Below are 23,196 nucleotides of genomic sequence, written 5' to 3'. Positions count from 1 at the left end.
TTGTCACTTGACACGTTCAAATTCCAAACCAGGTATATTTCTTAATGAGAGCAATGTTTCCAAATTCAGTGTTGGCACGGGAAGTTTTGATAGTAGACCTCGAAAAAAAGTTGCTGGGGGGTTTAGCTCTTCATCTGATCATGCCGATCGGAATTTAAAAAAAGGTACTCAAAAAGGTAAAATAAATAAAAAAGGAACATGTAAGGATCCAAATGACCAACCGTAAACGGCTATAAATGTTCTAAAATGTGAAACCAAGTTGAAAAGGGATCGAAAAATTGATAAAAGTGGAAAAAGGGGTTCCATATAATTGGAAAAAAATGAAAATAAAGTTTTTCCACGTTTTACCTTTTTTTCGAGGTGTAGTAATTAGCCTTTTTAGAGATGCCTGGACATCGGGCTCGAGCTTTTGACTAACCTGGTCCATTTCATCTTTGCCTTTTTGCTTTCATCAAGAAAATGTGATTCTGCCTTGAATGAGGACAGTCCTAGGATAAAAGTGAGCCATTTGGTTTCTAGAAAGGGTCTAGGGGGTTTTCAGAGGGCATTATGTACTCAGTGGATTATACTCAACCAATGATCCAGCCCATCATGATTATCAATCTCTGCGCTTAGTTTGGTCAAAGCTCTTGCCTGGATGGCGAGGTTTAACCAAAATGTAAATTCATTGGCTCAGGTGCTTACTGGATTTTCAAACTGGGTAGCGTCCATCCAGAGCCTTCTTGTAAAGAGCCTTAAAACCAGCAAGTTCGTTTACTTCTTGCTTGGCAACAAAAAGGAAAGTTTGTGAGTAAACCGAGCATGTAAGAAGTAGTTATTGTTTTTTTTTTATTAATGTGCCAATGCCTTTTGACGGGGTTATTTTTCATTGCATATGATTTACAGGTTTCCAAAAGCCTAAGTTTGAGTCTTATCTAAGTGAAGGAAAGCAAACACCATCGATAGAAATTTAAGTTATGGCTCTCTCTCTCAAAACTGGACTTCAAAGTTGGCTGGAAAGTAAACCATTTTGCAGGGTCTACGTCGACAAACGATCAAGTTTGAGAATAGCATCAGTTCTGAATTGCTTTGACGTTCTCAAAATACGTCAAAATATTCATAAAGTTCTACAATTTAATGTCAAACCTGGGTCCTATTGAACATCGAATCTTTCAACGAACACATGGGGACGCATGTAGAAAACGGTTTTCCCCCATTTTTTATAAATCTAATGTACAGTTCTACGTACTTTAAACGCCGTTCTATTTCAGATGTTACGTGCCGAGTTTTAAAGGGACTGGCAAAGAGGAGGAGGAGGATGACCAGAATCCGTTGATAAATTATTCACTTCAATTAAGTGCTCACTGGAGCCCAAAGCCGCCACGAGATAGGGAAACAAGAAAATTCTCAATCGCAGAGTATGGTAACATGTATTTACAACTCATATATTTTAGATGCAAGGGCTCACTTCAAGAAACCACCGTATAAGAAACTAAATTAAGCGTCATAGGTTTTAGCTCAACGACGATATTTTGTTCAAAAGGCAGTGCTCAAGCGAAAATTATATTGTTAGTTGATAAAAAGCCTAATCGCAGAATGAGTACCTTATAAAGACCTATATCTCAAGTTCAAAAACACCTTAGAAAGACATATCTCAGGTTCAAAAATTCATGAGAAAAAGGTGCAAAAATGTGATATTAAGTAGAACGTATTGCTGCTGTTTCATGGAGAGATAAGTCACATGCGTACTTTGTATTTGCCCTGAAGCTTTCTTGGAGGATTTTTAAAAAATGGTGTGCCACTTACTTTTAATCTTGTAAGTTTCACTTGATACTACCGTCGAATACAGTTTTGTACCTTTCTCTGAATTCTTCCATCTCTTTTTCGATTAGCTAACTGGCATGATTAGTGAACTTCACTCTTGTTATAATGATAAACCTCCAAAGAGCAGAAACGAAATTTCCACCCACATTTTTGAGATAACTAATGTTCATTTCGTGTTCCTCTTGTAATAAAATCTGACCAAGGCGGTTTACACATTCCATCATGATTCGCAAACATACTAAGGAATATCGGCCATACCAACACATGCGTATATTTGATAAAATCCCAATCTCGTTTTGACATTTCTAGTCATCTCTTTGGTTCATTCATGTCCAGATATTTTGGGGGTCTCTGCGTTTATCCCTCCGCACGAGTCACTGTTCACTATTATTGTCAGTTTTGGCGACGAGACCGAAGGGAACAGGTCTCATTATCTTTGATCGCTCAATTCTAGCTCAGGGATCGCCACTCATTGGTCGGCTTAAAGTGCGGTGTAAGTTATTGAGTGTGAATTGATATTTTCAAGGACATCATGGACTCGCCCCCACTCCACGGGGAAAACAGTTTGGTGTTCGTGGATCCCCCGCCGATTTTCACAGAGTTGCTGGAGCTCTACAAGTACGACGATGGATGCCAGGTAATAAATATTTAACGGTCAATCTAGCCATGACCCTTCCAGGCATGTAGATTATTGTCCCCTGATTTGGGAACACATGTCATTCAAGGACCCTTGGTCGCCTGAAATGTAAGCCTCTCATCTTACGAGCATGTCGTAACTCGACATGCTATGGTATGTTACTTCCAATTTGTTCTTCTCGCACAATTCGCATGTGTATTCAAATGAGTCACGATTTATCGGCAACATACCAGTTTTTGCTTGTCCAGCGGCTCATTTATCTTGTTGGTCGCTAATTCATGCGATTCTTTTCCTGGTCGTTTCAGGTGCGTTCCGTTTTTTTTTACAGGGAGTTAGTTCGATGTCAAAGATAGTTATTAAAAACGTCAATCTCTTTTGAAGGACAATTTCTTAAAGTCTCTCAAACCCAACCCAAGAAGCCAGTAAATTGGTGTCATGCTTTGGGAATTCCATCAACGAGAAATTCAGAATCAAGTCGGTTATCACTCAAAAACCAGTTTACAACATGATTTGAATTGTCTGATCTCCTTGGGGTGAGGCAGAATTCCCACTCTCTACTTGCCCAACATATCTGGTTGGTTTGAAAACACCCGAAGCGTACAACATTTGGTATCTCGATCAGAGCGGGCACTCAAGAGCCAATAAATCGAGCATTCCCACTGATTTTGTTCAGATGCTTTAGGTTTTCAACTTCAAAACTTTAATAAATATCCACAAATCATGCAGATATTGATGAGCTAGAATGGAACACCTTTCTTGTTCAGGTTAGATGATAGTCAAAGTCATTTATTTCTGTCAAAATGATTCTTCGGGTGTTAGGGTTGGTGCGGACTGATGGTAAAATGCGACTTCTCCAAAAGTTGGATGGGTTCAAAGAGGTCAAGCAATCATTTAATTTTTTCATCTAAAAATCGTAGTTGATTTCTTATTTGAGTGTTTGATTTAACAATACTGGAACTGGATTTTGAAACCACACCCAAAAGAAAGATGAGTGACTTGGACAAAGAAAATGATCAATTTTAATGATCAACTCCGAGCTTCCCATTGAGTACGAAATTAATATTCCAAAAAAAAAAAGTGATCAAGAACATGTTCCAACGAGTTGAAAATAAACCTAAACATCTTTTTTTATCAAAAAAATATTGTCTCCTAAATTATATTGCTTTGTCTCAATTGTACATGAAAATAAATACTTTATTTTGCGGTTTGATCAACGGTGAGAGAACTCAAAATGGAGTGGGCAATCACAATTTCAGCGTTTAGAGAGAGGAAGAAAGTCCTAGGAGAGAAACTTGAACATCAAAATCCCATATTAACCACTAAAGGACGGGAGGCAAATTTCGTAAATTCGGCAAACGAAACCATTACTTGAAAATAGTTGAATAAATGTATTTTTTTAATGCAGGTAATGTAAAAAAAATGTTGTCTGTTGAAAAGAGCTCATTCAGACTAGAAATCAAAGGGATTTGATGCTATGCTCTCACCATAAACCAAATGAAAAAGCAAAGAGAACAATATTCAGTATAATTTGTAAGGGACGTTAAGTTTTTCGTATTTTCTCTAAACCCATATTTTTATGACCAACCCATTGACAAGCATTTGAATATAAATAAAGCATAATCTACTTCCGGAATGACAAAAATAGTCATAAACCAACAAATACTCATAAATCGGACATCGACCGAGACATGAATGTAAAAATTATGAATTGTGTTATTTTCCATTACCTGTCAAATTCGACTTTTTAAGCAATAGGATGAATACATTCAAGGGTCAAGAGTAAAGGTTACGCATTGTTAACCAAAGTATAATGCAAGATATGATTTGTTCAATTAACGTTATAACTTTAAGAAACTTCCATGAAGGACGTGATCGAAATTCAAGGCAGTAGCAACGAAGTTACAATAATTCGCTCCATCTTTCAAAAGGGGTGTAATCCCATTAGACCTCTAAGTGGTGTTTACATTATGTATCGACCAAAAATAAACCGGAAAATACTCGCTTCTCTCGTTCTCCTTTTTCAGCTCCAAAGCAGCCTTTATTTTTCGTTTTTCTCTCTGACCACCTGAAAGAAACTTATAGCTTTTGAGGATTCTTCACAAAAAGAATCCTTGAAAGGAGGTTTTATTTTTGCCTTTTAGTGAGTTTTCATAATCTCATCGAAGACACTACTTTGAAAGCTCTTACTGTTGAATAGCTTATGATAACTTTCTTAAATCATGATTTTGTTGAGTCAATTTTGAACACATTCAGCACTCACTTATAATCTTTTATAACCAAACTGGATGGCTTTAGATTCTATTGTATGGTGCACAGCCTTTTGAAGTACATGATATATTTTGTGTTTTTGGCAAGTGAATTACTTTGTGAAAAGTCAGTGTCCCAAGCATCACTCTTAATTATTAATGAGGAATAGTTGAGTAATGATTTACTCATTGCGGCCAAAAGAGTGGGAACTGAAATCTGTTCCTGTTATTGAAGCCCTGTCAAATTTCAGAACAATTAATGATAGCTCACTTTTTGTCTTTTTCGTTTAACCCAAGGAATGGAAAGAAGTTTCGCGATGGATCAAATACGAGGAAGACGTTTTGGAGCAAGGCAATCGTTGGAGCAGACCCCACGTGTCTACCCCATCGTTGGAAAGTGAGTGACAATTATTCATTGAACTGGGCAGGCTTAAAAAAACCAAGACAGTCAGATGTATAACTCAACAGCCTTATAATTCTCTCTGGAGTGTCCCATCATTTTAATTGAAATATGAGTATATATCTCGGATTTGTTCTCATTTTTAGGCTGGCTGTCGCTGAGGCAAAATTTTCGTAGCGGCTTGATTATGATCGACTTTGAAGCGAAGGATTTCAGCCATCTCATTGATCTGGTCAACTACCAGCTTATGCAGGAGGAAAGAGTGACTCAAGATCAAAGTGTGAAACTTAAAGAGTTGTGGAAAAAGAAGCATCGGCATCAGTTTGAGGGTCCCAGGAAAGTGGAGGGCAATCTCTCCAAAGTTATAAAGGACTTGTTGGTTCAAAAGCTGGAAAATAAGGTATGGATTATGCAACTTTAGTTCCATTCATAATTTTCAATCCATAATTACAACAGGCATCAATCAATTTTGATTATTGATCATCCAAGATTGACTTCGGCCTAAATTCTTAACGTGAAGATACGATATCTTGCCTTACCTTCTCCCAGATCATAAGAGTCCAAGATTAATGCAACACCTTCTAAATTGGCATTCACGAAACAACATTCAAGAATTGGCATCATACAATGAAACCATACTTGTTTGGCAAGCAGATTCATAATCTTAAATTACAACCGCAATAAAAATGTCATCTTCATGGCAAACGCCACACTGAAATTATTTATGTGCTCGTTTTTCAGTGAAGCACAATCAAATTGCTTGTCTTCTTTTAAGTGCTTCATAAAAAAACACCTTAAGTATGTGTAAAATACAGTTGAATAACGATGTAGACATAGCACTCGAGGCTGCCAAAGTCCAAACGTGCCATTGGAATAGACCTTTCAGGTTGTTGAACAACGCCCTCTGCCTCGTTTAGGTGCAGAAAAACAACCGTGAAGAGTGCAGAGCGTAGTACAGGAGTCTAGCATTTTAACATTTATTTTGCTCTTGTTTTGTTAAGTCAAGCATTTTCCTTCTCAGGTGTCAAAGAAAATAGAAAATGATTTTTCAAGGTTTATATATGAATATGCAAAAAAATCCAAATATTAGTCAGTAATTCAAGTCTTTTTGTTAATTAGAATTACATCAGATCAAAAGAAGGCATAGGGATTTCTAGAGCTGTGCTGAAAAGCCATTAACTGTTACTGGCTTGATCTTTCTATTTTTGTGTACTGGTTTTTACGCTACTCATCCATTTTTTGGTCATTTTTCTAATTGAAATGCAAGAAATCATGGCCATTCAAACTTGAAGCTCATTTTTCTGAATACCTGTGGTTATAGGAGCTTATTTTGTGCGTTTGAGGTTGTTTTTCAATGTCAAAAAAAGAATGCTTTTACCAAAACTAGCACGAGGAGAGAAAAGGCAGAATCTTCTGCAATTTTCATTAAGATTTTGCTTTTAGCACTTGATCTTCAAGGAATAAATGTCTGTATTGAAATAAGCAAGAATGTTTGTGATTGCAGAAGGGTTCAAAGTTCTGGCTATCCATTACAATGCAGTTTCAAAGTAGGCTTTACAATATTTCAATGCTCACAGATTAGCAAAACAAAAATGGAGATAAGGAACCACGATCTAATGCTCGAAGTACTTTAGTATGCAGGAATATGGTAGGCTCTTAAATTGATCAACTCTTGGAGAGTGATAGCGCAGCGAATGGTCTAAAACATGTCTTCGTTATCTTGAACATTAGGCAGAGAATCATGACTGCATTTTTTCCTCGGAGGAGAATAATTTCCTGAAACCCCCTGAAAAGCTTGGTCGGCCGGTAGATCTGCCCAGGTGAAGAATAAGCTACGCGAGAATGGGTTTTGACCAAATCATCCACCCTTGGGGACTGAGGATCATTAGTAGCGGAGTCTATAAAAGTTTTTTCAGAGGGCGACTTCTCTGATCTGACGTCATTGGGTGCTGTGGTTAAATGTGGGACTGAACGAGTTTTCAATCCAATGCATTCCCACCAGTTGGCTGTTAGTAAGGCTAGACACATTGGAATCTGGTTTCACATTAAATTGATGTGGAAGACATTAATCGATGTACAAATTAGTCAGAGTACATGGGCAAGGGAGAGGGGAAAGTGACATTTTTTGCTCTTTCATCACTTCATGACACTGTCAGGAAAAGAGAGAATATCTGTAATGTTCATTTTTTTGCATCTTTCTCTCTTTTTGACCTTTAATGCGATTTTTTTTTTCATTTTTGAATGGTTTTATTGACTAAATCTCTACAAAACAAACGATCCTTACCCATGCACAAACATACAATGCGATTGAATACACACCAGATGTTCTACCATGAATTTATTTGCCATCTTTTATTTTATATTCCACTTCTGATTGAAAATTTAGGGAAAAGGACTACATGGGGCATTCCACGTCAAGGCTTAGACTTTTGTGAGCGTAGGTAATCTACTTTCACATCTTAGAGGCGCTATCACGCAACCTTTTGCAGCGATGCAGTCATGGAACTGGCGCTAAAATCGTCTCTCAATCGGGCAATCAAAAGACTTGAGGAATGTTCCCAAGAGCTTGTGCAAAAGTTTTAAGGGAAGTTATCGGAATATGATAAACTGTGCTCTTCGTGCCGAAAAAGATTGTCACAATCACCCCCTGAACAAGAGAATGAGGACGAATTGTAATCAAAATCATCGGAGGATTGCTTTCCCATCAATGCCATTCTAGCCGACACTGACGACTCAAAAGCATTTGTGAGGGATGGCGAGCTTGATTTGTTAAGCAAGTCTCTTTCGTTGATAGGTGAGAGCCGTTTTGACAAACGAAAAGCGAACAAAAATTCGGGTTACATGCCAGAAAAAAGAAGTAGAGTTGAAGCCTATGTGAAAAAGAAGTTAGATTTGGTAGCCGGACCAAGCTACGGTCGCAAGAGAAATTCTCGAAATGTGACCCGAATTGCATCCCTACACTGATAAAAGCATTAAAAGAAAACTACAAGTCATCAGTCCGTTCGGAACAAATTCGAATACTTACGATATTTGCCAGTGATATGAATGAGTATTTGAGGGAAGATGAACGAATTTGGTTGCTCAAGGGGAATGGCAGTTCAAGTCCGACAGTTGCTAAATGAGCAAGGTATTCTTGCATCTCCGAATCCTAAACAAGGCAAAATTGTATTGGAGGATGTGAAATAAATTATGGTTGATTACTACCGATGTGATGAAGTCAGTCGTGTGATGCCGTGGAAAAAAGATTGTATTGTAATACGAAATGGAAAAGAAAAAGAAAGTCTCCAGAAATGAACAATTTGAAAGAACGCTACAGAAAATTCAAGGAAGCGCACCCTTATTTGAGTGTTGGATTCTCCAAATTCGCCATGCTTGTTCCCAAAGAATGTGTATTTGCCGGCGCTAGTGGCACTAACCTAACAGCGTCTGTGTGTGTACAATCCACCAAAATGTGAAACTTATGATGATTGGGTCGAAGATGCTAAAGATAGCTGAAATTGCAACCTACCATGAAGTGATTGCCTATATTGTTTGTAACCCTGCACAGCCACGTTGTTATTTTAGAACTTGTGAGAGTTGTCCTTCTATCGACAAGCTCAAAATGGAACTCATCAATTCGTATGAGCTTGAAGGCATTCATTCTATTTAGTTCAAACAATGGACATCAACAGACAGGTCGGAACTTAAAACCATGATATTGTCTCTGGACGATTTCTTGGACAAATTTTGCGAACGAGTATTGCTATTGGCGAGGCATGATTTTTTATTGCCAAAGTTCAAGCGCAATATCTAGAGACAATCGTGGGATCGGCAAAGGAGAATTCGTTGCCATTGGTGTTTTTTCGGAGGACTATTCCTTCGTAATACAAGACGCGGAGGCTCAGGGATATCTTTGGAACTCGGCTCAAGCAACAATTCATCCTTGGGTATATTACTTTAGGCTTGACAATAGCGATTTAGAACATGCCTCGTATACTGTAATATCGGAATGCAATGCTCATGACGTCATTGCAGTTCACCTCTACCAAAAAATGTTGATAAATCCCCTGAAATCAAGGTTTCCAGATGTCAGAAAGATTTACTTTTTCTCCGATGGCTGCGCTGCGCGATACAAAAACTGTAAGTCTTTTCTCAATCTCTCCATGAATAAGTACGAGTTCGAAATTGACGCTGAATAGCATTTTTTTGCGGCAAACCATGGGAAGGGTCCATCAGACGGAATAGGCGGTACAGTAAAAAGACAAGCAATGAAAGAGAGCCTGCGAAGACCTTATGAAGATCAAATTATTTCACCGAAGGATTTTTTCATGTTTGCAGAGAACAAATTGAATCAAATGAAGTTTAGTTTTGGGAATCAGGATAGTTACCAACACGAAGAAAAACTATTGAAGAAAAGGCAAATAGCTAAAACACGGATGGCCAAGTAGTTTGGCCTAATATAGACATGGCCCTAGAATATGCCATATTGATTCCAGGAGGTTGAAATTTTAGAAGGCAACCTACTTTAACCTAGGCATTAACCGTGTAAAATTTCATGATATTCTGAGACAAAGTGCCGTAATGGTGTACCCACTTGACGTGGAATGCCACACATGCTATGGAACAAGGAAACAAGGTTAGCTTGTTTCTCGGTTAGATCTTTTTTCTCATAATCTGTGAAAGATGCAAATTGTGTAGGTGCTTAGGAATGCCAGGGTTACAGAAGGTGAGCCAATTTATTAATGTTGTGTTTTCACGTTGTAGGCTGTTGCCAGTGGATTGAGGGTACCAAGCCGAGGCAATTCTCAGCCAGGAAGTCGGAGAGGCTCCTTCCAAGCTTCAAGGCAATTGGATGATACGCAACCAGCGACAAATGGGACTCGTGGAAGGGTATTTTGACGAATTCGATCCCCTTTTTACTTTTTTTTACAAAGAGGTTTTGTCCACTTATCTAGGGACTTCTTGACGACGGCAAAGTTAATATCTACTTGCAAAAGAAAATCATCCCAGGCAGTGAAGCCTTCATTATTTTGGAGGGAATGGTGGGTTTCATAGAAAAGCCTATATCAGTTTTTATACGCATGGCGAAGCCGATTGTTCTTGGGGATCTTCCGGAAGTGGACATTCCAACTCGTTACATCTACTTTTTCTTGGCCCCAATAACTCAGAGCGGTACTTGTAAGATAAAAAAAGGACGAGTCAAAATCAATACACTCGATTATCACATCTTTATCCTTATCATACCCGTAGCACCTGACGATAATACTCCTTTCAAAAACGCCAGTTTGGGTGTCTCATTGGCCACGGCCATGACGGATAAAAACTTTGCCGCTGCCATATTTAATGCACCAACCTCTAAGGACGTTCTCGATGCCTTTGATGGTTATACTCATGGGCTGAAAATTCTACCCCGGGACTTTGACACTGAAACCAACATGATTGAGCCACCTGCTAATAAAAGTGCTGCCAAGATCACTGATGAAATGGAGGAAATTGATGAGGATCGACGGTTTGACATTAAATAAAATCCAGTCCAATATCCCATGTCTAAAGAGCAGCTTATGTTCTGATTTTAGAATGAGGGAACAATCAGGATTGGTGAGAAGCGGAAGGCTCTTCGGAGGCCTAATTGAAGACATCAAACGGAAAAAACCTCATTATCTCAGCGATCTTTGGGATGGGTTCCATCCTCAATGCATCTCCTCTTTTCTATTTCTGTATTTCGCATGCTTGGCACCGATCGTGGCATTTGGCGGACTTTTGGGAGAGGCCACGGAAAATCGAATTGCCACCATCGAATCACTCATTTCTGGTAGTTTTCAAATGCTCTTTATTGTAGGGGTAAGACCAAATTCGAGTGTACAAAGGGACTTGCCTTTTCAGGTTTGATTAGTAGTGTCCTATTTGGATTATTTGCCGGACAACCTTTAATCATTCTGGGTTCAACTGGACCAGTTTACGTGTTTGAAAAGATCCTTTATTCGTTGTGCAATGATCAAAACTGGGATTACCTCTCTCTCCGATTGTGGATCGGTATCTGGGTCGGAATCATTCTCTTCCTTTTAGTTATGTTTGATGCTAGTGCCTATGTTTGTTACATCACAAGGTTTGTTCTGATCGATTTCATTGCCAGAATACCAATGATAACCTTAGTTTTGGAACATTTACAGATTTACAGAGGAGTTATTTGCAACCTTGATTGCCTTCATCTTCATCTTTAATGCCATGAAAAATTTGTACGGCATCAGCCAACAAACAGATTTCGCGCCCCCTGGAGATGATATTTCCTGCCAATGTGAAGTTGGCCCCAACACTCCCGAAAAGAGTAAATTGATGTGGTCCAATATCACACGATACGATTGCCTTAACCATAATGGTATCTTGGAAGGACCCGGCTGTTCCTATGACCCGAACGTGTTTCTCATGTCCTTGGTTTTGTTCTTTGGCACTTTCATCATAAGTTTTACTTTGAAGAACTTTAGGAATACCGGTTACTTCCCCGGGAAGATCAGAAGTTTTCTCTCTGACTTTGCTGTTATCATTGCCATCTTGTCAATGACAGGTCTAAGTGCCCTCTCTCAAGTGAAAGGGACCCCGAAGCTAGTTGTTCCGGACTCTTTTAAGCCTACATGGGAAGGGCGGGATTGGATCGTTACACATGCACTGATATTTCCAGACCATGTTGGAGCCAACCCACTGTACGAATTTGTGACTCAAGTTTGACCCACGTACATTGGCGGAGGCCCATATATCAATTCTATTTTCGATGTTTCTAGTTGGGTGGATTTTGTTCTGGCTCCCGTGTTTGCCATATTAGCTACTATCTTGATCTTCATGGACCAGCAAATCACAGCTGTGATTGTGAATCGCAAAGAACACAAGCTAGTCAAAGGATGTGGATATCACCTTGATCTGACGGCAAGTCGCTACTAACATAAATTGTACCCAGAGTCAAAGAAAATCCTAATTATACATAAATTTCAGGTTTTGGCCTTCATCATAATCATATGCTCGGTCTTTGGATTACCTTGGTTCGTGGCAGCTACCGTCCTATCCATTAATCATATTCAGTCGCTAGCCAAGGAATCCGAATGTTCAGCTCCAGGCGAAAAGCCACAATTTCTAGGAATCCGGGAACAAAGAGTAACAGCCATTTTGATTGGGGTGTGCATTGGTCTCTCCACATTAATCACTCCAGTTCTGGCCTTAATTCCAATGCCGGTGCTGTTCGGTGTGTTCCTGTTCATGGGAGTTTCTTCTCTGAAAGGGCTTCAATTCTTTGATCGAATCTTGTTACTCTTCATCCCCAAGAAATACCAGCCTGACTATGCGTTCTTGAAGTATGTTCCCATTCACAAGGTGCACTTGTTCACGGTAATCCAGCTATTTTCCTTGGTGTCACTTTGGCTCATCAAGAACAATCCGACCACTTCAATCAGTTTTCCGGTAAATTAAAAATCCGACCGAGTTTTGGCGCCATAATAAGGGTGACGAAAAATGATTCAAACGTTTTGCCTTTTATGTGCATAGGTAATGTTGGTGGTCATTTGCGCCATCCGAAAGCTCTTGGAATGCATTTTTAACCGACGAGAACTGAGAGCACTGGATGATCTGCTTCCCGAAAGTTCCAACAAGACACGCCGCGATGGAGGTAGCTTCTTCGATCGAATTCATCGATCGGATTGGGATGAAGATGATGGCCCTTCAGACCAACCTCATGATGAAGTCAGACAATTGCTGGGTTCGCAAGAAGAAAAGACTACCCATTTCATCAAGGAGTTGGAGGATTACTCAAAGAGTAATTTGAAGGTCAAAGCTAAACAGTTTTCAGCGATGGGAGTCAGACCACGTGGCAAAAGCATCTCCGCCGGATCGACCATACAAACCAAGGCAACCAAGCATCTCATCTTCGTGAAGTTGAATCATCAGAATGTGTTCACTCCATTGAACTTGAACGTGAAGACGGTTATTGGTCTTATCCGACGGTTGGAGGCCAAATTTCCGGGCCAAATTCAGCCCAGTCAAATTGAACACTTGTTCCAAAGGAGTAGGAGGAACTTGACTTTTATTTTGGATGACGATATGATGGACTTTATTGAGCCAAATGAGGTTTTCGATATTGAGCTCGAGGAAAACGACAATGGAAAAGTGAATATCACTCTGGTAGCGGTGGAGAAAGATTGAGAGTGGATCGGTTTTTATTTTCTTAATATTCGAACAAATCATATTGAAGGACTTTCGACTTTGGTCTTGTCTATAGCAAAGTATATATTGTATGGTACACATAGTTTCTGCCGGTCATTTCCATGGAAAAATGCAGTCAAAGAATCTCGCGGAAGACTGATCCGGACGATCAAACGACGATAATGATAATAACGGTATTCTAATCTATGAACAATTTGAATATTCATTGTACAAAACATGATTTTGTGAGGCCTGTAAATAAATGTGGAACATGAAATTGCAAAAGGTCTTGTTGTCATGAAATATTTTGCACCAATACCTTGGATGCTGCTCGAGAAATATTTACAAAAATAGACGGCCCTAACAATAACGCATTAAGTACAGACTGAATTGTAGGTAAGAGATCAAACACGAATTTCCGGCCTTAATTCTTATATCGCGTCATCAGGTCCTTGAAACTCGCTCAAGGCCTTGATTGGGTTGGCTGGCCTCTTTTGCGATCCCCTTCGAACTTGGGCCTTGATTTCTTCGGGAGCTTCTCGACGAACTAATGGCTTCTTTTCTGGCACCTTCATCTTCCACACCACTACGGGATGGGTCTTGCCTGGCTCAGCCTTCAGCCGACCGTATTTAGTACTGGCCACGTACGAGGTCTTGACGGTAAGAACCACGGCGTTCATCAGATTCTTGGCCGCTTGAATCAAAGACGTGGCTGAATCTAAACCGGACACGATCAGTTCTCCAGAAACATTTTGGACGTCAGCCTTGACCTAGGATGAATAAATGCATCGAAATAATTAGTATAAGGCTCCAAGTTTCTCCGGGTTTCTTGCTCTTACTTTCGAGGTGATGTTCAGCTGATGGCAATACAATGCAATTCTATGGAGGTAAGCAATCAAGTCTTTCTTGGTGGAAGATTCCGGACACATGTCCAATATCTGCCGAATCAATTTGTCCAACTTCGTGCCAGCTTCCGAAATACGTTTGGCCGCATCGATGACAGCCATGGTGGTTTGCAACGGTCCACGACCCCGAGTGAAATCCGTCATTTCCATCATGATCATGCACATATGCTTGGCCAGAACAATGACATCATTTCCGTTGTCGTCCCACTTGGAGACTTCAAGGTCAAACTTCCTCTTCTCGTCCTTGAACTCGTCCACTTGCTGAACAATCTTTTGTCGGTCTTCTTCTGGGAGCTTTTTCATAGCTTCACGGGCGTTTGTGATTCCAGAAATGTCAGGATATTCATCCACGAGCTCTGTTGTCGTGGAATCAGGTCGGACCGACGCGACTTCGCTTTCGGCCACCTCTGGATTTTCCCATTCTGTATCAGAATCGATATCCACATCCTTGCCCCGGTTCAATAGAACAGCTCGACGGATCTCTCGAACTCCATCATATACTAATCTTGTTGCGTCTATGAATTCGTTCTCGTCCACAGGTCCAGGGGGGTTGGCACTCAAGGTTTGGACAGCTCCTTCCACTTTCCGAGCAAAATTTGGCATCACATTGTTGCTCAGAAGTCGGATGGCTTCATGCACTCGCTCCGTGTAGGGTCCAGGCTCGTAGTTGTCCATTTCCGAGGACACCACGTTGCAAATGCGACCTGATCGACCTCGAATGGCCCCGGCTGTGATGTCAACGGCATCCGGATCCTTGCTTTGAAGAGCAGCAACGCATTTGTTTACATCCTCCAGGATATGATTCTCGGACACAGCCAGGAAATCATCCACCGTTGTGATATCGTCCACAGCATCCGTGAGAATCCGGACTTGATTGATCCAGGCATCGCGGAAGACTTCAATGTTCTCTTGTGCCACCTTGCTTCTGGGTCTAGCTGCCAATACTCGGGCGGCATTGATGACTTGAGGGCAGAGGTTCTCAATTTGCGACGCAGCACATCGAACCATTTTCACCCCGTCATCGTTGACGGACATGGAACAAGCCAGTTTGGCCACCTCAACCAATTTGGCTGCATGGTCGTTGAAAACGATGGCATAGTCTTGCACCTCTTGCTCTTTACCGTCTTGAGCTGCCGAAATCAGCATCATCAAGGGTCCATCTGGCTCCAAGAAGCTATCAGAAACATGGTCCACGACAGCTTTCCGAAGTTGTCGCCTTGGGTGAGAGAAAAAGGAACGTTGATCGTCAAAAAGAGTTAATTTTAAACATAACAATAGTGCTCCAAAGTTAAGCTTGGTAAAACTCCCGTCTTACCTGAGATCCCTCGTCTTTTGGCACATGGATTCAATGGCTTCTTCCAATTGGTCAGTGGGCCGATTGCCAGCGTTGGCCATATATTGTGAGAGAAGGTCCTGCAGAGCTTGTCGAACTGAGTTACACTCGGCAACAATTCGCTCTCGTCGCTCATCTCGAGTACAACTTGAGTCGGCCATTAAAGCTGAACCGGAAATGATGGATTCTAGTCTTTCTTCCAAAGAGGGTCGGATTTTGCTTTCGTCGTACGTCAAAGGGTTGATAATGATGCAGTCATCAAAGCCATCCAAAGCAGCTGCCAATTCGCCAGGGCCTTCAAATGAGGCCTGTCCACCTTTGGGTGTATTTCCTTGAGCCACATCCGAAATCGTATTAACCGCCTCACATACCTAAAAAATGAATTTCAGCTAAGTGTGCATAGTAGCCAATACGATGGCCTCTTGACCCATTTCGTAATACCTGGCGAAGAACAAAGTCTCTGTTCGATTTTGCTGCGGCTAATTCTGGATGTCGCACGTAAGCTTTGCTGGCGGTAAGCAGCATCATGGAATGCTTCTTTAGTACCGCTCGTGCCGCTGCCAAATTATCCCTCATGGCGGGGTCCTTCAGTTCGTATTGCCTTTTGGCGGCTTGATTCATAAGATCGTTAGCGGAAACGCCAAATCTCTTCATGGCCTCGATCAGCTCTGCTTGAGAGCTGACGGACTTGAGCTAGAATTTAAACCGGAATTGAGCATTTGCGAACATTGGATATACCTTTGACGTCACTCCAGGGACTCACGTGCTCAATGTCATCCTCTACACGTCTCAGTTTCTTGAGCAGAAGATGAACGTCAATCATGTCTGCCAAAATCAAAAGTCTAGTCACCGCTGAGAGGAGATTTCGAGCGGCTCGAACCTGCAAGAAGATAGGTTTCATTTGTAAGGTGTAAAAGATATCATGACCAAGGGAGATTTGCGTGTTAATCCTCTGGAATCTACCATTCTTCTTTTGTCTACTATGTACAGGATATCGCTCTGGAGATGTTCCCAACTATTCAGTGGTAACAAACAAGGAACTTATCATCTCTTTATTGGAACATAACAGGCGAGATTGGTATCAACAAGCTAGTTGACCCCAATCCCAGGATCTGCCAGAGAGAGAAAGAGAGAGGGCGGGGAAAGGGCAATAAGACAAACAGGCACAAGAAAAGTGAGGCCCTGAATAATTCATTGGCTAAGTAGAAGGAGACTTGTCGAGGACGGATTTACGAGCAACACCTCGAAAGAGAGGGGGAAGAGAAAGTACGTTCACTCCTTCAAAGGCTTCAATTCATGTAAAGAGCCATGTACTCATTAACTGATTGAGTAGAGTATGCATTTGTGGTCGAGTCCCTCTAGGGAAATTCTTCCTCATTATCTCACCATTCCGTCGATCGCTTACAAGAGTGGAAATGGTCTCTACTAGCCCCTATCCCATTCTCTCGTTGCCTCTCGAGTTCTAAAATCGACTAATGTACTTCTGGTCGAGGAGGAGAACGAACCACGGAAATCCCCTTTCATTAACCATCCACTCCGAAAGCCACAAATACGTGTTACCAATCCATGTATTTCTACCCCGAAAAACGTTCCATAACTCTATATATTACAGGAGAGTGGTGCAATACTTTTTGAAAATGGGGATTCGTTGAGACCGGATGGCAAACACATAGTGAATGGGATTCAGTGTGTCTACGTCTAGGCTCAATTTTTTACGCCTCTCGTTGAATAAAATAAGACTAACCCACCACATTTTTGTTGCAAAATACTTGGCACTCAACGCATCAGCCTCCTCAGAATAATAGTATGACCTCCTATGCATTGGATCAATTGTTATCGGGAAGAAGATTATCGCTGATGAAATTTGAAAATTTTCTTGCCCGCTCTGGTTTACCCCTTCCTTCGGTTGCCTCTCCTCACGTTTACACCTCTTGAAATTTAAGGTGTGGCAAATGCTGTCAATTTCTCCTCACGTAGAAGCCTTTGAAACGGCATGTATGTCTCCCTCCGTGTGGAACGAATTGGAACACATTACATGGCCTTAAAGAAGAATCTAATTAAGTTCTACCGCGCCTTGTTCAATTCAACTGAGACCTTCATTATCTTGCTTCCATGTTCTACCACAAAAACATCAAAAAAAAAGGTTACTCGCTTTCGTACCGGAAGTTTTTGCTTGTTCCAATTGAGTGGTTCATTCCCCCTCTTCTCTCTTTAGAGACAAGTTTTAAAGTTTTAGGGAAGCTCCGAGATCTCTACGTTGGACATTGCCAAAAGATTTATCATTAAATAGTGAAAAATGTGCAGTTTTGAGGTGTCACACAAAGCTGTCTGACCCTAATTCCGCAGGCCTGCTATCCATAATTCCCCCTTTGCCTATTACAATCTCTTCTTAAGACTAATGGTGCCAATTCGAAAGAAACGTTTCTAACCTTTCTGTGTTAACAAGCTATTGTAAAACGCTCTGAAGCTCTTTTGTTTCGAAAACGCCGTCCATAAGCATTCTAGACACACGACGGTCCTTTCAGGTCTCCGAGGGGCAAATTCTAGAGCACTTGGGAAAGCGGATCCAAAGCCAACCGAAAGAGGGAGGGGAGGAGAGCCTTCCTTGAAGAATGGATGAATCGGGGAAAAGTGATGATTCACCCCTAGCTGGTTTCCCCTTTATGCTTCAAGAGGGACCCATTTTTAGAGACAGCTAGGGATCAAAGAACTTGGCTAGCATAATATCCCCCAACCCACCCCTTCGCAAGTAGCAAAAGAGGATGGCTGAACGTGGAAAAAGGGAGTGGACCCAATCAAGATAGACCAGGAAATAGGCACCGATCCGTGTACGACAATTACTTCCGTATTCACTCCATACGCGTTCATAGCCAAAGGAAGCCAGACGCACGGGCTTGTTGACTTGCGAATTGCGGTAACAGAATAATACTCAATGAAACTGGGGAGAGATTGAAAATGTTTGGGACAAGGATTAATGTATCCAGCTCTTGTTTACAAGCCCGGCAGAACTCATCAAAGTCTTGATGTAATATAGACTAAAATGGCTACAAGAGGTTCGACCTTTGGGAACGCGAGGAGGGTTGATCCACCAATAAAATCATTGGCGTGACCTGGTTCTGCTTCTTTTTATCCCCTAGAAAAAGACTGCACCAGCCTGTGCCTGAATCATTTATCTGCCATGGATTGTACAAATGGCATGTCCCATATGTTGGGCGTTGCACCTAATGAGAAGCATGTGTCTTACCATATCGCCTCGCTTTTTCGAGCTGCACGGGTCGATGGCGAATTCACGGGCTGCGCCTGACATTTGCTTGCCCGTACTCTGAACCTCTTCCACGGCTTGAAGCATCTCCTGTTCAATGTCCGGATTCTCCTGGGCAATCTGGCGACCACGGTCCACAAAGTTGGCAGTAGCTCTTTCCACGGCAACCACCAGCACATCCGCCCGCTTGGACTTGCCCTTCTTCTTTTGCGGGCTTTTGGAGGAGACCAAGGTGGTGACCTAAGGCAATTCAGTGTCATACCCGCCATGTTGCGTGTCATTTCAAACTTTTGACTAACCTGCATAACCAAGGGTTCCAGGGTCTTCTCCACGGATCTGGTCTTGATCTCGAGATGCTTGGGATTCCATTGCATGCTCAGACTGGCCGCATTGCCATTGGTTGTCCCATAAATATTGCTGCCATTGGCCGCGTTCATCATTCGGAAGTCAGTGGTCGCCATTTTGGCGACTTTAGCTTGGCTTGGATCGTCAATGATGGGACTTCAAATCGGGTCTTATCAGGAGCGCAGAGGGCCCACTACAACAAAAAAGATAAGGACATCGCACCTCAGTCTGGGTCTTATCGTGCTCCTAATATGAATCATTCACGCCCATCCCGGTCTTGAACTTGTTCGTCTTGCCATTTCATCCCTAAGGCAATCAGGAGCTCTGCCTGCCAAGAAGTCCTTCCAGAACTCGACTGGATTCAACTCTTCCTGGCTTGACCGGGCTAATTTACGACTAAAGCTGTCACAAAGAATAAGATTCGGCACAGTACGATACTTGATATCCGTTTGTCTGCCTTCAAATTGAGCCAGGATTGTTTAACGACCTCAAGAACAACCAACTTCCGCCCTGAGACCATCAACCATTGTTTCCTTGGCACATTGAATCCAAGGTGAAAACGGAGAGGATATGTATTTTCATGAGTGCTATTCAAATAGTAATCATCTCAAGGGTCAACATGAAAAGTTCATCATCAAACATGAGTCAGAACTTCCAAGAACGAACACCTCCACTTCCGCCTATCAAGGTTATATTATCTATGACCTAGTTATATTGGTTTTATATATATGTAAGAGCCCAACCCACCTGAAAATCGACCTCCCAATCCAACGATGTGCTAATAATTAAGTTTGTCAATGAAAAACACCCTATGAAGGGCCGAACTGTCACAAGGACCCGAACTCACGGAAATCCCACCTCTCTCGCCTCTCGCCTCTTTCACTGATCACTTTCTTTGTGCTGCACCACTTGTCTGAACTCTCAATGTGAGTGTTGGATGTTGTCTGACTTGTCCGTTTCTCTGTTCTGTCTTCAAATCAGGCACTGGCAGTTTCTATCCATCCAACTAACTGCCCTGACTCGTCACTCCTCGGCCACTGCCATTCATCTCTTCCATTCCCTGTTCTACCTTCTGGGCTGTTACCACTTATGAGTGAGGAGGACTACTGGTATGCTTGCCGTTTTGAGATCAGTACCTTACTGAATCAGAGCCTCTCCATGGTCCCGGTAAGGGCAAGTCTGGTGGGGATGACGAGGCAAGTGGAACTTGAACAAGGATGGGCGAGAATAATACGATGAATTGATGATACCTTTAGTTACATCACATCACATTGATGATGCATTTTGGTATTTCTGGGAGATAGGCGAGGAATACCGTCGCTGAAAAGCAAGATATTTGTTGATTTAGCCACCCTGAGAGCTCTGTTGTTTACATCGGCCGATGGGCTGGAAAGAACCCATCTTTGTTGCCATTCTGGCAATTGAAAAGCCAGATTTGATGAAACGGATATCTTAAATAAGGCGAGTACTATGGATAATGGGACTATATTTTTTTGGCTTGGCTTTGTTCCTAACGAATAACTACTAAGGATGGGGCTTTGAGCCTAGATGAAAGATTTCTGTGATGAAGTTAGACCTTGATGATATGGAGGCAATTTCCTTTTACAGTAATGGTTTCTTAATAAATCTCCTTGATAACTTTTCATATCTCCATCCCACGCAACTTCAAGATCACACCAGATCCTCCACAACACTTACCACCTTTGTTACGAAAGGTGTTTCACGGTTTGCAAACCGACCTCGTCTGACGTCAAATCAATCAAAGTTTGACCTCTGAGCTCATTTGTAACTGGGCAGTCCTGACTAGGATGCCCCATCTCAAATTGACAGAGCTGGAGAAAAAGGGGAAATCCTACCGAGCAACTTGGAAACCGCTGTAAATCAGAAACGGGCCCTTTGAGGCTGGATGGGCTTGGGCTGACATGGAAGAATGGAAATTCTGACGTTTCTGAATTTTGTGTTAAAGGTCTATCAACAAGTATCGAAAAAAGTTCGAGCTCCTGGAATGTCAATCGTTGCTGTCCATAAGCCTCTGAATCGGTCATTTAAATGACCTTTGACATGAGCCTATGCATTGTAGCTAATGGCTCTTGCCCCTGTTATACATTTGTCAGTTGCCAGCGAAAAGCAACAATCAAAACCACGCCCTTCAAAGAACGAACACGTCCTTCCGACATCTAATTAGTAAAAAGGGGGAAATATGCAAAACAGCATCGTCTTTTAAAGACAATATGGTGCATAAAAGAAATATAAATAACGTCAAAGAAAAGGTGCAAAAAAGGTCGAAAGTGTGTCAAGGAAGGCATATTCAAATCTTTATTTTAAGTAGTGCCAACTTGAATGGCCCCATCTTAAGAAGCCATCTATTGACTCGATTTCGGGCAATATAGATATAAATTTGTTTTGACTGTGGTCATGGAATTGTTCATCCTGCTTTTTTCTAGTAATAGTTCTGCACCAATGATCGAATTGAGGAAGAAACGCCAAGAAAGCGCTAATTTCAACCAAAACATCGTTGTAGGCCAAATATTAAAAAAGTGCAAAATAAGAGTGAAAAGGTGCAATAAAAGTGAAAGGTGGGAACGAGTAGAAAATGGCCTTTGGTGACAAAAATTCGTTTTACACAATCTGCCAATCCCTACTAATTAGACCACCCGTACATCATTACTGCACAATGTATTACTAATTTATTTTCCTTACTTTAAGTATCAAATTAGAAAAAACCAATTGCTTCGTTTCTTATATTGATTGCTCTGAAGGGTATTTTTTTTTTTGTGTGTGTTTGTTTTATCACGGACTTTGCTAACTGCAAGTACTACTTTGCAGTATTATTTATATTATTCGTTTATGTATTACCTTTCAATCTTTATTTAATATTTGGTCTACCAACGAATTTGAGTTGGCAGACCAAGGTAGTCCTTGAATGTAGGATTTATTTGAAATGCTAATTAAAAATGTGTCCAAGTATGTCTTGAAAGATGTTGCCGGATCAACAATGCCTACGTATTCCATACGAATGTTAGAGGGAAGCAAGTCAAACAATGAAGGAGCCCGAGAAAGAAGAGACGTGCACTACATTGCTCGAACTAGCCTGGATTCACGAGGGCTAGGTGGTGCTCTCAAAACGCACATCAAGGCTCAACGGTCACTGGCTCTCTCATTCCGGACTTAAACGTGCGATGTATCCAACCACACATTTCAAAAGCTTTTACCCACCTTCAACTGTATATGCTAATCGAACTTTCCATTATTTTGGAGGACTACACCTAAATCTTTCATAGACGAGACCTGCTCAATATCTTAGCCTCCATTATCTACGAGTGGAGTATTCAAAGGAGTTGACCCAATATGGTCGTTAAAAAATGAACTCTGAGATGTCAGCAGCTTGCATACACTGAAGGTTGCGTTGGTTACCTTCCGTCCATGACGTAGCGTATTGTAACTTTTGAAGAGTTTTTGGTTGAAATGAAAAAAATATTGCATAGAAACCATTTATATATTAGGTTGATTTCATGATAAATTAAGCGCTAAATTGTAAGACCCATTCATCTGACCCCCACAAGAAAAGGACTTAAGCAATAATGGTTCAATACAATAGTTTTAGTTGGGCTGGGTTGGAAAGGGCTCAACCAATCTCTAAACACAAACAGTGCCTGAATGTAGGTATAAATCCATGCAGCATTTATACTGGTGCAACAAAGCAAAAAAGAAAATGGACTCAATGATTAATAAAAGCATCCCACACTCATACTTGTTTCCTAAATACCATTCAAATCCGAAATCGTATTGTCTAACCCGTGTGTACATTAACTGGATATTGTTTTATTGCGATGTGTTAGACATCATTATGGTTGCAAAAGTAAAGCCAATGGTAAGTGTGTAGGTGTTCACCGCAATGAAGACAGTTGCAGGTCATGGACCAACAGTAATTGGAGACAAACTGCCAAATCGGCCCCAGATAGGTTCATGAGAGATGATGAGAGACTTGTGCCCTGAACAAGCGCGCCAAATTGTCTTTGCTCTAACTCCTCCATGAATAACGCTAGAGTATGTAGAGCAGCTTGACAGCTGTCATCTCAAAATTCACTTTTTAACGACCATA

At 41.3% G+C, this 23,196-nt stretch overlaps 2 protein-coding genes across 4 annotated transcripts; one reads left to right on the top strand and one right to left on the bottom strand.

Annotated features, from left to right (window-relative positions):
- Nucleotides 1-2,030: 2,030 nt before the first annotated feature.
- Nucleotides 2,031-13,534, top strand: LOC131878778 (sodium bicarbonate cotransporter 3-like). 2 transcript variants are annotated; one of them, XM_059224898.1, is made up of 12 exons: nt 2,031-2,440; nt 4,984-5,083; nt 5,233-5,486; nt 9,830-9,955; nt 10,021-10,237; nt 10,316-10,574; nt 10,642-10,877; nt 10,949-11,171; nt 11,236-11,763; nt 11,842-11,983; nt 12,050-12,511; nt 12,596-13,534. In XM_059224898.1, exons 1-12 carry the CDS (start codon nt 2,336-2,338, stop codon nt 13,247-13,249), a joined length of 3,306 nt encoding a protein of 1,101 aa, XP_059080881.1. In that variant the 5' UTR covers nt 2,031-2,335; the 3' UTR covers nt 13,250-13,534. The 2 variants fall into 2 exon arrangements, with proteins under 2 accessions (XP_059080881.1, XP_059080880.1); XM_059224897.1 differs by having other exon boundaries at nt 10,021-10,243.
- LOC131878779 (catenin alpha-like) lies at nt 13,246-20,224 on the bottom strand. Of its 2 annotated transcripts, none has more exons than XM_059224899.1 (8): nt 19,842-20,224; nt 19,049-19,287; nt 18,732-18,989; nt 16,251-16,367; nt 15,929-16,180; nt 15,470-15,858; nt 14,089-15,370; nt 13,246-14,019 (listed from the first exon to the last, which is right to left on the bottom strand). In XM_059224899.1, exons 2-8 carry the CDS (start codon nt 19,208-19,210, stop codon nt 13,681-13,683), a joined length of 2,799 nt encoding a protein of 932 aa, XP_059080882.1. In that variant the 5' UTR covers nt 19,211-19,287; nt 19,842-20,224; the 3' UTR covers nt 13,246-13,680. The 2 variants fall into 2 exon arrangements, with proteins under 2 accessions (XP_059080882.1, XP_059080883.1); XM_059224900.1 differs by having other exon boundaries at nt 19,953-20,224.
- Between the last annotated feature and the right edge of the window lie 2,972 nt (nt 20,225-23,196).

The sequence above is a fragment of the Tigriopus californicus genome, chromosome 4 (genome assembly GCF_007210705.1).
Source record: "Tigriopus californicus strain San Diego chromosome 4, Tcal_SD_v2.1, whole genome shotgun sequence".
NCBI classification, from domain to species: Eukaryota; Metazoa; Arthropoda; class Copepoda; order Harpacticoida; family Harpacticidae; genus Tigriopus; species Tigriopus californicus.
This window is presented reverse-complemented; position numbering and strand designations above follow the sequence as displayed.